The sequence below is a fragment of the Atractosteus spatula genome, chromosome 9 (genome assembly GCF_055471065.1).
Source record: "Atractosteus spatula isolate fAtrSpa1 chromosome 9, fAtrSpa1.hap1, whole genome shotgun sequence".
In the NCBI taxonomy this organism is placed as follows: Eukaryota; Metazoa; Chordata; class Actinopteri; order Semionotiformes; family Lepisosteidae; genus Atractosteus; species Atractosteus spatula.
Genome location: NC_142714.1, coordinates 42,227,218 through 42,240,880, shown reverse-complemented (window position 1 = coordinate 42,240,880; position 13,663 = coordinate 42,227,218). Strand labels below are relative to the sequence as shown.

The following is a 13,663-nucleotide window of genomic DNA, read 5'->3' as shown; positions in this document are numbered from 1 at the left end:
CATCTATGAATTGCCTTCATTACTCTGTTCTCCACCCCCCTGATAGCTGGTGTGTGGTGAGCAGACTGGCACACGTTTGCTTCCATTACATCTTTCATAAGTGGTGCTGGAGGGGAGTCCCCATTACCTGTAAAAAGGAATTATTTTCTTTACAAGCAAGTCAGCAGGCCTTTCCATCCCACTAAGGCTGATAAAGCATTAACAGACTGGATCCTCCAGTCAAGCCTCAGGTTCTGCCTACTGTATATATACAATGGCCAAAGATACTGCAAGTGAGACCCACCTGATCTCATCAGAGAGCAGCCTCTGGAACAGCTTCCTTGAAAGCTTTTAAGCAAAATCCAGTTCTTTTGTTTTAATGATAAAGCCAGGGGCATGGAGAATCAGCCCAACCTGTGTGTGGCAGCCCTCGCACAAACTCCATATCCAATCATTAATCTGACGGCTATAGGAGAGCTTTGAAGAAACCATTTTTTTCTTTAGTTTTTTTTTAGATAAGATTTCTTGCAGAAATGTTAGTCTCAGAAAGAGATTGGCGTATTTTTATTGAAAACATGTTGGTGTCTAATTTGTTTTAACCGAAAATCGTGTTTTCAATACTGTGTTTATATTTCCGTTTTTTAATGCATTATTAATTATTCTGTTATTTGCTCTGTAGCTCGTCTCATTGTCACACGTATTCCGGCGGTTAATGTGTTAGCAGAAGGAATACAGAAATAACTTCTGGAACAAAGTAATTATTGATGACTCTTCAGATTAGAGTCTGGAAAACCGAAAACGGTTTCCTCGATTTGCATATGTTTTCCCATAAGGGAAAGACATCCCTGAGCTGCGCTTCTTCGTCTTTTCTATCAAGCGTTAATTGTCAAATCTGTTTGTACACTGAATGGCTGTTGAGTCTTTCGCACAATACGCCAGCTGTGCTTTTTTTTGACAGTTAAACTGACAAAAAACTGAAAGCATCGGAGTGAAATCCGAGTTCGCTGAATAATTCCGTGAAGAATGAGTATTCTTGTAATTAACGAGTTAAACTGAGTCAAGGTTAATCAAAAAAATGTGAAAATACCGCAGAGGTCGTGACGTGTCGTTAATGTCTTTACGTTTTGTATGAAACGTTCAGTGATGAAATATGCACCTTTGCAAAACATATCTGTAAAGCGTTTTATTCAAATACTAACACAGAATGAAAACTACAGGAGCTTTGATTTTTTTCATAACGTTTTAGAGTTTTTTAGAAGTACCTTTTCAAATTTTTGTACTGTAATTGAAATGTCAGTCGTCACAACAGCGATTCTAAAATGTATGGTTAGCATTAATTTGGTACTGTAAAAAAACCGCATACGAGTTTACTCTTCAACGCCATACCTAACAAAAAAAGTTCAAGCGCGTTGGTATTAAATGAAAAACGGTCATAAAATGGGGAAGAACCCAATACGAATTCTTTTCGCCAGGTGTGAAAGCGCAAGGTAACAAGACGATAAAAAAACAATACAAAAATACTGTGCTTATATACGCTACTCTCAGTGCTTTCGTAAGTTATTTACGTGTATTGATAAATTAAGTTTAATTAATGCGGAACAAAATGATTTCATTGTTTTTTTTCTGTTTGGTACAATGCTGGAGCGACTTTTTATTATTATTATTATTATTATTATTATTATTATTATTATTATTATTAGCTGTTATCGGGTTCAGTGGACACCTGAACTGATCCAAATGTTTTATGTGGTGAGAAGTCGAACGACCTGTGTCACGGCTCTGTGTTTTAGTCAATAACCGAGGCAAAGTGTTACTGAACTGCTGATTATCCAGACCTTTTGTAAATAGCGAACATCTGCACACTTTCACAGTATGGTTGACTACAAAACCCGGCTAGTCCTTCTTCTGTCGCGCGATGAGTTTAAATCTATTTCCAACCCACCCACCGAGTGGGACTGTGACACGGGGTTCTTGGTAAATGTCCAAACAGTTGTGTGCATAAATAGTTTGCACACAAAGAATTAGCCTTGCAAGACGAGCTGTTGTGATATTTTAGGACGTTTGTATGGTTTTTATTATTTCTAGAACACGAAATTGTCTAGTGGGGATGGGAATGTGCCACAGGTTTGCTGAATCAAACAGCGGAAGAAAAAAGCAACAGAAAATCCAGACTGAACCAGGGACTGATTTAATAAGCAAGCCTTGTAACAATAAATGACCTCTTTCGAGTTGCTAGGAAAATTACTTCAAGCGGTGGATTAACCAGTTCAGGCATCTTTTCAGAGCTGTTCTAATTAGTTGACCTCTAGTTTTAGTATAAAAAAATAAGTTTCAAAGCGCACAAATAAACATTTAAATAATCAATGGACACGTTTGCAACAGGCACACCAAGGCCACTTTCGTTTTGATGTGAATATTTAATTTTAGCGGACTTTGGCGATTGAAATAAAGGATGCGCCGGTCCCAGCCGGCTCCAGTCCGGGTGTTACTGTTATCTTGGGAAACGCGGTGGAGCGGTGTATATAGAGTGGGGCTTGAGGCTCACTAATCATTCATTGCGAGAATGGGTGCTCAGGGTCGGGTCCTTTTGGGTACATATTTGGGATACTGGTCTCCATGAATTCATTTCGACGAATAGTAGCCTCTGTGATTATTTGCAGAAGTTGCAAATTCTTCTTTTCATCAAGGAAGAAGCTTTTTTTTTAATTAGCCTAAATCCCCTTCTGTAATGATTTAATACCATTTTTTTTCTCGTCCTTGTGGATATAGTTTCATTTCACATTCCTGGATCTCCACAGTTCTGAAAGTCACTTTCGAAGGTAAAAAGGCAAAACGCTGTTGTTGGATTTTTTGTTGCTAATAAATTATTGAGGGGTGATACGGTGCAGTTATCAATATTTCCGCTAAGCAAGTACTTGTTATATTTAATGAGAGACTTATTTCTGTGTAGCTTAGTAAGAAATCGCCTCATTACTTATAACATTGTGCTTAAACAAGTTTGTGAATGTACGCATAGCCTATCCGAAAGTCACTCGTCAGTGGAAAAACCCAACTTTTTGATTGTTCAAACCTTTTTCAGTGTTTTTAAAGAATTATCACAAAATGTAGATTTATTATAGTTGCAGTTCGGAAATTGGGAAGACCTGAAATCTGTAAGATCTACGTGGTCGTCTACTGCTTATACACAGCTGTATAATTGCAAGTATATTTTACCTAAATTCCTGATCTGTGAATTTCAAATTTCTCACGTTTGCTTTAGAATTTGTTGGGGAAAAACTGGAAACTGCTAACAACCAGTCCGGATTTGGAATTCAAAGCGTTTTTTAATATCCTATTGCAATAAACTAGGAAAACCTTATTTTGTGAGTTAACCCGCCAGTAGGCTGTTTTCCCTTTATTCAGCTTAGTTTCCAACAATTTCACTTGACTTTGAGGCGGGGTGGCGCGTCAAAGCGTGAACGCAATCTGTTGGGCTCGGGATGCGCCCTCATTTGAAAAGGCAGGGCTGTCGAAATACCCAGACGAACTTGTAAAAAATGTATTGTTATACGTTCCCATTTGTTTTGGTTGTAGTTTGCGTTAATTGGTATTAATCGTCGTTCCGGGTTGTCAATTAACCTAAAACGCAAACGTCGCTCAGCTGTCACAGACAATTCGCGCAGGACTGGGTGAGGAGACTGTTTTTACAAGAGCCACACGAAGAGCGAAACACATACACTCGCAGGCAGAGGTTCGTTTAGTAACTTGGGGAGCACTTCCAGATGTTCAGTTTACCAGTTCGTAAGTCCCTTTTCTTTAATTAAACATTTCACTGGGAAATTATCGAGAACGGTTGCCCTTTGTGACCACGGCAGTTTACTTATTACATTTCAACTGGATACCCGAGGGGGCAAGAGCTGTGAAAATCCGATTGCTCCTCCTGAGATGGAGCTACAGAATGAGTAAAGAGGCTCTGCAGTGTACTGCCGTCCAATATCTAGCATCGCTCATTAAGTTAATAGGGGTTTATGCAGCTTCATAGTTGTAAGGTCCCGTGAGTGCCCACGTAATGAAACCCGTTTATGTAAGTTCCTCCGCCGTGCTAGAATACTGGCGCTTTGCCTGGAAGTGTAGGCACCTGTAGATACTGCTTCATCTAGCTGAAAGGTTGCATGGCACACTAGTGGGCGACTGGGGGCGTGGGGGGGGGATGACTGTACTGGGTCTCCCCGTGGAAACCACAAGCCCTTCACAGATGGAAGTGTGAGCTTTTTGGACTAATTCATGAGATGCCCGCTGAAAGATCAGTCCAACCCTGATCCCGAGAGCATTCCATTGGGGGGGCTTCATTCCTGCAGTCCCATTGCATTAAAGGCCTAGGTTACTGCACAGACAGCACAGTAATATATATATATATGTATGTAGTGTGTGTGTAATGTATGTGTTTCTTGGTGGCTAGAAGCGCTTTTTGGGTCAAGCCCCTTGTAAGAACTCTAGAATTCCAACAGGGCTGCCCTCACAAGTGTGTGTGTGTGTGAAGTATACTGTACATCAGAGGTACAGATGTAGAGCTCCTAGCTTCTGTGCAGGTCTGTTCCAGCCAGCTCTGTGAATGCATTACTGAATTCATTCCCAATCTGCTAAGCAAGCACTGAAGGGACTAGAACGGTCCTTCCAGGAGTCTGCAATAGTCTTTTTTTTTTTTTTAGGGTCTGAGAGACATGTAAATCGGATGATTTGAAGGTGTTCCGCTAATTAACATTATTGTATAGTTGATTTACAATAAAAAAGTAATCCTTTCGGGTATTGCTGCTGAATTTGCCCTTTGCAGAGTTCTTGGGGTGAAACTGGAGAGTGGCTTCCAGAGATACAAAGCCTTAACTGTTCTTCAGATGTCCTTTTGAAGTGTCCTGATGGCTGTGTGTTTGTTAAATGGCTGTCAAGGGGTTCCAGCACCAGGACAGCTCTGCTGGCTGTATCACCCTTGCCCAGTGCCCTGCACACAGAACAGGAGCCCCTGGCTGCAAGGGAGAGAACTGTGGGGCCTGACCGTGCCGCCTCTCTCTGAATAAGGTTTACAGCTGTGTCCCAGCCTTTAGCAATTACCCTGACCCCAGATGGGGAGCTGGGCTTATGGAGGCGGGGAGGGGGTTGCTGGCTTAATTAAGTGATTAAATTTCTCAAAGGCATGCCTCATGGCAGTGATGGCTAGCGTGATGTTCAGAGGAAAGGTTCCCCTCTGGAGAGGGTAAGAGAACCCTGCCTTTAATTTTGGTCACTTGAGTACTTTCTTCTTGTACTGGGACTGGGGACCACACAGAGCTATCTGGGCATTGCTCGTGATCGCTCTGCATTTAAATCCAGCTAGTGCTCCTGTGTGATCCTGCCATGAAAAGATGAAAAGCTGTGGGCTGTTGACTTTTTTTTTCTTTCAGAGTGGCCAGTAAGTGGTAATATATTTCCTTCATAGGCACAAGAACTGTAGCAGGTGCTGTTTTTTTTTTTGAGTGGGTTTGCTGGGCTCAGAGAAGGGATATAATAAAAATGACCGAGTCTTAAAAATTGAATTATATCTTTACCAATGCAACTGATCAAGAATTGGACTGAGAAACATACAGATTTTCCTCTGCACTCTTGTCTGCTTTTTAACGGCCTGCCTGTCTGGATTGTTAAGGAAGGTTTTCATGTCTTCTGAAGGTGATGGAGTGAGGTAAAATCCTACTGTTTTCTTTTCATGGGCAGATGGAATTTTCCAGAATTTCTTCCCGTATATCCGCTCGGCATGTGTCCATGTGTTGATATGTTTCACCAAACCAAAACTCTGATGAATGTCTCCCTCTGGTGAAGAGCTTGACATTTTCTGTTCGTGGATTAAATCCACCAATGCCTTTGCCTTTAAGAGTCCAAGGCCGGTGATCTCCCTCCTTTGTATAACCCCCTTGCTACCTTTCTCTTGTAGGTCTACCCAGGCCATGAGCTCCCTGCTCTACTCTAGTCGAATCATGAAGGACCGTGAGGCTGTCACTATTCTCCACTACCCAGGCTCCAGCAAGACTAACAGTCAGTTCACCCCAGCAAGCATGCATGCCACCCCTGCTGGGATTGCGCAGTCCTTCACCCTCCCTGCAGGACCCCACCTCCTGGCCAGCATGCAGCTCCAGAAACTCAACAGCCACTACCAGAGCTTGGCCAATGTGGCAGCCCCCACAGCAGGCCCCCCCAAGACTTATAGCACCGCCAGCCTGGGCCCAGGCCATCTGGCAACCTCTGGGGGCACCCTGGGTCCCGGCATCATTGACTTGGACCCTGTGGACGAGGAGGTCCTGATGTCCCTGGTCGTGGAGCTGGGTCTGGACCGGGCCAACGAGCTGCCAGAGCTCTGGCTGGGTCAGAACGAGTTTGACTTCATCTCCGACGTCTCGGCTAGCTGACGTGGCAGCTGCCCCCGCCAGCGATAAGAAGCCGAGCGAGTGGTCTGCCGTCTGTTTTGCGTTCTTTAGTCCTGTGCCTCTGATTATCTGACAGAGACGTTGAAATGACCAGCTGTGGTGACGGGCACGCTGCTTCCTTCTCTTCTCTTTGTTGCTTTGAGCCTTCTTCGTTTTTGCCATGTTTGTGGAGCGAGGGACTTTTGAGACTTTGGCGACTACGCCGTTGTGGACAAAAACCGTTTTGGAAGGAGGTGTTTTCAATGGGGTCAAGAGCGATTTAAAAACTTGGAACAGTTCCCAACCAAACAAGCCTTCAGGCGTTTCGTCGTGACCTCCAAAAATCAGTATGGGATTGTACTGCAGAGGAAACTATTGAAAAGGTTCTGGACATCCTGTAGGATTTCTCTACTTTCCTGAAGATTTGCCTTTGGGCTTTCCTTTCTATCTGGAAGGACTGATTTAGTGCTACGAGATTTATCCCGTCATCTCGAACACTGGCTTCTGAGCACAACGACCCAGTGGGTAACCAAAAATCATTCAAATAAAAAACAGGAGGGGAATAGCTGCACTACACTTGTAAATTCCTATAAAATCAGCACTAACGACAATGAAATTGTTTGAAATCTGACTTATTCTACCTGAAACCCACTAATGAGGGTCTTCTACTTTGTGCATCTTCAAAGATTTTTTGCAAACCTGTATTCTAAAACTTGAGTGCTAGATGTATTTGAGACAAACACGTTCAAGGGTTCTGTTTCTGGCTGTTGGTTTGGGTCCCTCAACATAAAATATTGAAGAATGTGGCAAGCAGATCCTTTGCTTTTTTTGTTGTTGTTGGTATTTTACTTCAGACTTGAATGTGAACTTCCCGTTCTGCTGCTGAAATCTGTGCAAAGGGAGATTTCTTCTTCTCGAGATGTTGTCATTGAGTGGGCGTGCTTTTAACTGTCGCTTTTCCCAAGCTACTCTTAATGCCCCTGTCAGACAGTCAGTGTTGTGCTGAGAGCTCAAGAATTTGCCCTTGTCTCGGGGGTTTATGAGTGTGTGCACTTAGGCCTTGTGCCTCAGGACAGGCAGAGCTCGTGTGGGGGGGAAAAAGCGGTTTTCCTCAACATGCCTTGGAGCTGATGCTCTCACTTGAGGTAGTAATGATCCAGCTGAGGACTTATGCTTTTGTCTCTCCACCTGTAACACTGCGAGAGAGGCTGTTGAATGTCAAAGGTTGTCCTGAAGTGTCTTCCTATATATATATAAAAACAAATGGGAGTCACACACCCACTGTCTCAGGTCTTCTGAGATGTCTTTTAAAGACCTGAGCAGGGGAAGGAAATTAGGTTCCGATTCTCTTACGTTGAAGACGACATAGTTGGCAAAAAAAGAAATCGTAGCTGTAATAATTGATTTACCAGCATTCAGGACATTCAAGCAGTAAGTGTGTGTGGGCAGCTCGAGATGTTCTTGAGAGTTCGCAAAATCACGTTATTTGCAGGTGACCCATTGTTGTGAAAACAGAATAGCTTCCGGAAGTTATTTCTTCTATAAATGACTTTAAAGCTCTACACTACCAAGCCTTATCTGCATTGCCAGCTACAATATTTAAAGCTTGGCATTGGTATAGAAAGCGGTTTTATAAAAATAATGGAGGTTAGTATATTTAGTGATATTTTCTGACTGTGCTCAGGAAGATTTGGTGAACAGGTTATGTAAATTTGCCAAGACAGTGGCCGCCCTGGCCACAGGTGTGTATATGACGCAGGAAATAGAACAGAATCTGAAGATTGGACGTTCACCTGAGCGTTTGGTTGGCCTGTCTCTGAGGATGGCGTTACAGTCTGGTAACTGAAGGAGATGCCTTGAGATGCTACCTTCTGCCAGCTCAGTTACCCTCCTAGTTTAAGGCCCCCCTGTGTATCGGCCTGGCTTTTGGTAAGACTGGGCTCGTATTCTGCTTTGGAACAGCTTCAAGGAACACAGGAGAATTTGATCCCCAGTTTATAAATTAATGAGAATGGCGTCTGTTTTTCCCAACTGCCTTTCCATGGCTGTGTAATTCTGGAAGAGCACCAGGCTGGCCATTTTCTCCCTTCTCTCCCTAAAACAGATAGCTGTTACCACTGACGGACTGTCACTGCTCATTAATTTGCAAAGACCTTCGTCAGAGCAACAGGGTGGAAAATTGGACTCCCGTCATGGGGCAGCTTCGAGCTTCGTTTAACTGAGATTTCACAGGAAAACCCTAAAGTTAAAACAATTAAAACCAAAAAAAACCCCGTCTTATTTACAGAAATTGTATATACAGAAATGTATATACTCCTGCGAAGTTTAAAGGGACATCTGAACACTGACAGCAGAAAGTGTGAGTGTGTGTGTGTGCTGTGGGCAGGATCCAGGCTGTAATTTTTTGCAGAGGGCTTGTTTTGTCTGATGCTCGTGAAGGCTTCAGGAGATAAAAGGAGGTTTTGTTTTCCAGGTGTACGTCTCCAGTCAACAAAAATCGGCCCGTTTTTACTTCAACAAAAAAAACACGCAACACCAGCCCTCTGCTAAAAATTATGTAACGCATACGGCCGACATCGCGGGTTGTGCGAGCTGGCTTACCAGCACGGTGACGTCGCCGCCCTTCCCTGTGAATAGCAGGGACCGCAGCCGTTGGGCTGACGGGAGATTTCCCTTTAGCTCAACTGGCTGGGTCCCTGTTGAGTGACGCCGGAGGCCCGGGTTTGAGTCCCCAGCGGTGGGGGGGCTGACCTGAAGGGGCAGCGGTGAGGGCGCATACCCACGTGAACCCGAGAGCGTTACTATTAAAACCTGGATCCTGACCACAGAGCACACCCCCTTTCTTCTCGCACAATAATGGGCACGGCACTAGGCACTCGGCTGAACACTTTTTAAAGGTCCTCACATGTCGAGCGTGTCTCCTTTTTCAGCTGCGGTGCCCTCCATTCCTCGCTCTTCTTGGTTCGGTGTGTTCTGGGGTCCTGGCTTGGACCTGCGGTTTGCTTTTTGTAAAGGTGAGCTATCCCAGCCCTGTCGGGATCTACTTCAGTATGTTCAACCCGGGACTGTGCTAATGCTGTTCTGTCAACAAGGTTAGGACATGTTGCACTTCCCCTGCCTTTTGTGTTGGGGCCAGGTGTTAAGGATCTTTAATATTCTTTCCTCCAAAATAATAAAACTGGCATTTCAGGAAGTGCTTTGTTTTAGTTGCTTAGTCTGTAATTGCAAAACAATAAGCTCTCATTTCCCTTATCTTCCTGGGGAGGAGGAGTTTTGTTTTTCCTAAAGATATGACTGAGTGTCTTGTTTTTTTTTCTTTAAACAATGTTTGTGGTCGGGGGGGGAGCCCTTGTCCCGTAAATTACCTTGATTTTTGGACAGAATTGTCAAGTCTTTTGTTTTTCAGCACTTTGTTTTATCATTCTGTTCTTCTGTACATTCATGGAAAGATGTAAATTCTTGGGTCCTATTTAAAAATCTGTATTTTATTTTCTGCACTATGGGGAAATAAACATGCAAATACAGAAGAAAGCTTTCTTGTCGTGCTGCCTTTTTTTCACTTCATGTCTCCTGTCACCAAAATCCAAGCACACAGGTTTTGTGTTCTGATTCACTTGTAAGTAACGACCATGTTTACTGCACACAGGATAAACTGACGTTGTCAAGGTCAGCTGCATTCGTAGCTTATGTTTTGAAGGGTGAGTGAAAAGTGCTTATTGAAATACTGTTTGTAAAATGAAAGGGGAGACTGAGAAGTACCAGCAGACTGATAAAACAAGATTTAAAACATCTTTTTTAAATAAAAAAAACAACAAAAAACACTCGAAGCCCGTTATGATTCATTAGAAACCATGAATGTAATCTAGGACAGTCTGAACTCGCATTTAAGTTTTTCACTGCAAGTTGCTGTGGGGCCAAGAGAAAAGAAAAAGAGAATAGTTATAATGCAGCTCATACAATCATTACAAGACTTTATGATGTCATTAACATTCCTGGAACTTGAGGCAACACGTTCTGTAAATTGGATCGTTAGGATGTTGTGAGCCTTTACTTATTTGGATGGGTCGAGCTCTTACGGTGTGCTACAGTGCCATCTAGTGACAGTTGTGCAAACATACATAAGTTTAACAAATGTGACAACTCCTAACAGGAGATCGCCAAGGGTCTCTGTTAAATCCAGTTATGCTTGGGTCAAAAGTCCGTTAGCTTACCAAGACAAGCCGTCTAAGCCATGTTTCTCCAAGAGTGAAATTAGAGTAAAAACCAGTTATGAGCCCAAGTATTTCAAACATATGATGAATGGTTTTCAGCTGTGAAATTCAAGCAATAAGCAGTGCATTAATAATGGTTATTTTCACGTTTCAGAATTTTAAGCTCTGTAATTGATTTTTTTTTAATTTACCTGTAAATAGACTTTGAAAACTGCAATGTTTAGGTGCAGAAAACTAATTGGGCGTGTGAAATTCCCGGAGATACTGTTTTTTTTTCCACTACAATTTTTTTCCCCACACAGTATGACCTACTGTACATAACACTAATACTTCTAAGCTGGTCACTGCACTTTTAATTAAGTCAATTATTAATAGTAATTAAGTGGGGGAAAATGATCTTAAGAAACATACTTTATCTATTGAAAATGTTTATTAGTTTAGATCAGCGTGAAATAAAAACCAGAAGATACCAGGAAATGAGCTTCACCCCCCTAATCTGATCAATTACACATTGGTCAATTGAGACTGAATGAAAAACAACAGGCAGTTGAATCGCAAAGCCCGAAAATTTGGAATGAGTAGTTTGGATGAGAACCTAGAAGAAAAATGTTTTAAACCTGTTTTAAAACGAATACGTTTTACGTCAGTCCAGTTAAGCGAAGAATTATCACACTGACTAGCAACTCGAGGGAACTCCAGAAGTGCTTGACAGCACAGTTGGGGAACCGCGTCTGGTCTGTTATGCTACCATTTCCCACTCACTTTTAAACATGGGACACACACTGCTGTATCTAAGGAGCTTGTGCACTGCGTTCCGCTTTGTTTGCTTATGTTGGAACAGGTCACTCCTACTCCGTTCTTTCTCCTCTCTCTCAAGCTTGTTTTCTCAGTCGCGCAAGATGTCCAGGTATTTTTATTTTTCACTTTGCCTTTGTGCCAGCAGCCATATCACCCTGCAGCTCTCAACTGGCTACCCACTGAAGCTCAGCAGGTGTGAACCTGGTCAGTACCTGGATGGGAGACCTCCTGGGAAGAACTAAGGTTGCTGCTAGAAGTGGTGTTACTGGGACCAGCGGGGGGGCGCCCAACCTGTGGTCTGTGTGGATCCTAATGCCTCGGTATAGTGGCGGGGACACTATACTGTGTTGGGCGCCATCTTTCGGATGAGACTTTATTTAGACCGAGGTCCTGACTCTCAGTGGTCATTAAAGTTTCGCGGGCATTTCTCCATAAAATTTCCCCCCTCAGCCTTTACTGTGGCCTCCAAATTGTCCCCATGTATGATTGGCTTGCACTTGTCATGCGATGGACTGGCGCCCTGTCCAGGGTGTACCCTGCCTTGCGCTCGTTGCTTGCTGGGTAGGTTCCGGCTTCCCGCGACACCGTATGCTGTAAAGCGGTTTGGCAATAGACATGACTTTGCCTTTGTACCTTAGAAAGCAGTGATCATCTGAGACGCAGTAGGCGTTCCCAAAACAACAGCGGGATTTTCTGTGCGGCTTATAACGCACATGTGAAGGCTTCAGAAATGTATGACAACAGCGACTGACGACCTCGAGTCATGAGAAACAGAGCGCTTCTACATTTCATGACTCTAGCAGCTGCAGGGTCTTATTCCTGGCAAAAGAACTGAAAGACTTGGGTTGAGTTTCTTTGTTGTTTCGTTTTTTTTCTCTCTACTAGATGTAAATGCGAGAAAGTTGTTTCTTCTTGCTGGTATTTCCTGACAGAAAGACTTGCCGAAAACAAAAAACACCATTAAGACATCCCACTATTAGAACTGTCCTTTTAAAGGCATAAATAAAAATAAATTAATAGCACATTATGTTACAATCCCAATGACATGAAAGCTCATATAATTTTTATATAAGTTCATATGATTTGCTATTTCCGTTTCTTTAATTTATATGTCTTCTATTATGTCGTGTTGGTTTATAGACATGGATTATATGGTATATTTACTAAAACTTCTGGAAAATCTGAAAATACTTCTTGAAACATAGTTTGCACCTGGACCAACCCATTGATCGTGGCAAGGTGTCATGTCACTCCAGAGTTCTTAATTAAGTAAGGGTGATGTTTGCTGATTTTAATCAGCCAGTTTTGTTTCTAATTTTTTTCACAGTTGTGAGTTAAAGTATCAGTTGAAAAGCACTGTGTCTAATTCTCTCTTGCGAATGGATGGAGCTTGACAGTTTGGAGATGGAAACAGCCCACTCAATACCCTTCTTTTCTAACTGCTTCTTCCAATTCTGGGTCGTGGTGGAGCTGGAATCCATCCTGATAAGCAGCGGGTGCAAGGCAGGGTACACCCTGGATGGGATGCCAGTCCATTGAAGTGTCAGAGCCCATAGGAATGGCAGACCAAGTGGAGCACAGATCATAAGTGGCCACAAGGTGTCGCTGGAGCTGTGGTGTGCCATGGATTTCCCCACTGATGTCAAGCTGCAGCTTCCTGGGAACGACCAGGGAATTGATCAGTCCTTGATCAGATATTCGATATCACGGTCAGTACCTGCTGTTTCAGTTTTGCTGGTGGTGAATATGGTGCCATACACCATTGCCAGATTGCACCCTCCAGGAGGGAGAGGAGGATGAAGCAGCTGGATGAGGTCTTCTCTCCCGTCCAGTGGCTGGACAGCAGGACCAGGACGTAGAACAGTTATTAGAAGCACACAAGGCAGTAATACGTAATTCAGCGCTTAAGAGTAATTCATTTTGCAGTTTGGGTTTAAATGTGCAAGTACTTCTCCCAAAGGAAATGTGTACTGATGATAAACTAATACGTTACATTGAACTGTAATGAGAAGTATCAGAGCAAACACACTCTCGCTGCAGATATTTTTAATTAAGAACGACAAGAAATAATCACAAGGAAAAATGTAATTCCGTCCCTAAGTAAACTGTAACTGTAATGGACTTTTTAAATGTAGTTTAACCTAACACTGAACAGGAAGGATGAGCAGAGCTAGTTTTGTATACGAACACGCAGTCATCCCCGCTAGGCGGCGGTGTGTCCTGTTGCGGGCCAGGCGTGGTATGGTCCTCTTCGGCACCCGTCCCTTC

The 13,663-nt window shown here is 43.1% G+C and overlaps 1 protein-coding gene across 1 annotated transcript; it reads left to right on the top strand.

Annotated features, from left to right (window-relative positions):
* The first annotated feature begins 2,529 nt into the window (after positions 1–2,529).
* cited1 (Cbp/p300 interacting transactivator with ED-rich tail 1) lies at positions 2,530–9,917 on the top strand. The gene is made up of 2 exons (XM_088925150.1): positions 2,530–2,798; positions 5,918–9,917. The coding sequence occupies exon 2, from the start codon at positions 5,931–5,933 to the stop codon at positions 6,387–6,389; it is 459 nt and encodes a 152-aa protein (XP_088781276.1). The 5' UTR covers positions 2,530–2,798; positions 5,918–5,930; the 3' UTR covers positions 6,390–9,917.
* The last annotated feature ends 3,746 nt before the right edge of the window (positions 9,918–13,663 follow it).

What these genes read in the sequence shown, in the direction of transcription:
- cited1 (XM_088925150.1), top strand. Translation starts at nt 5,931, where the DNA reads ATGAGCTCCCTGCTCTACTCTAGTCGAATCATGAAGGACCGTGAGGCT.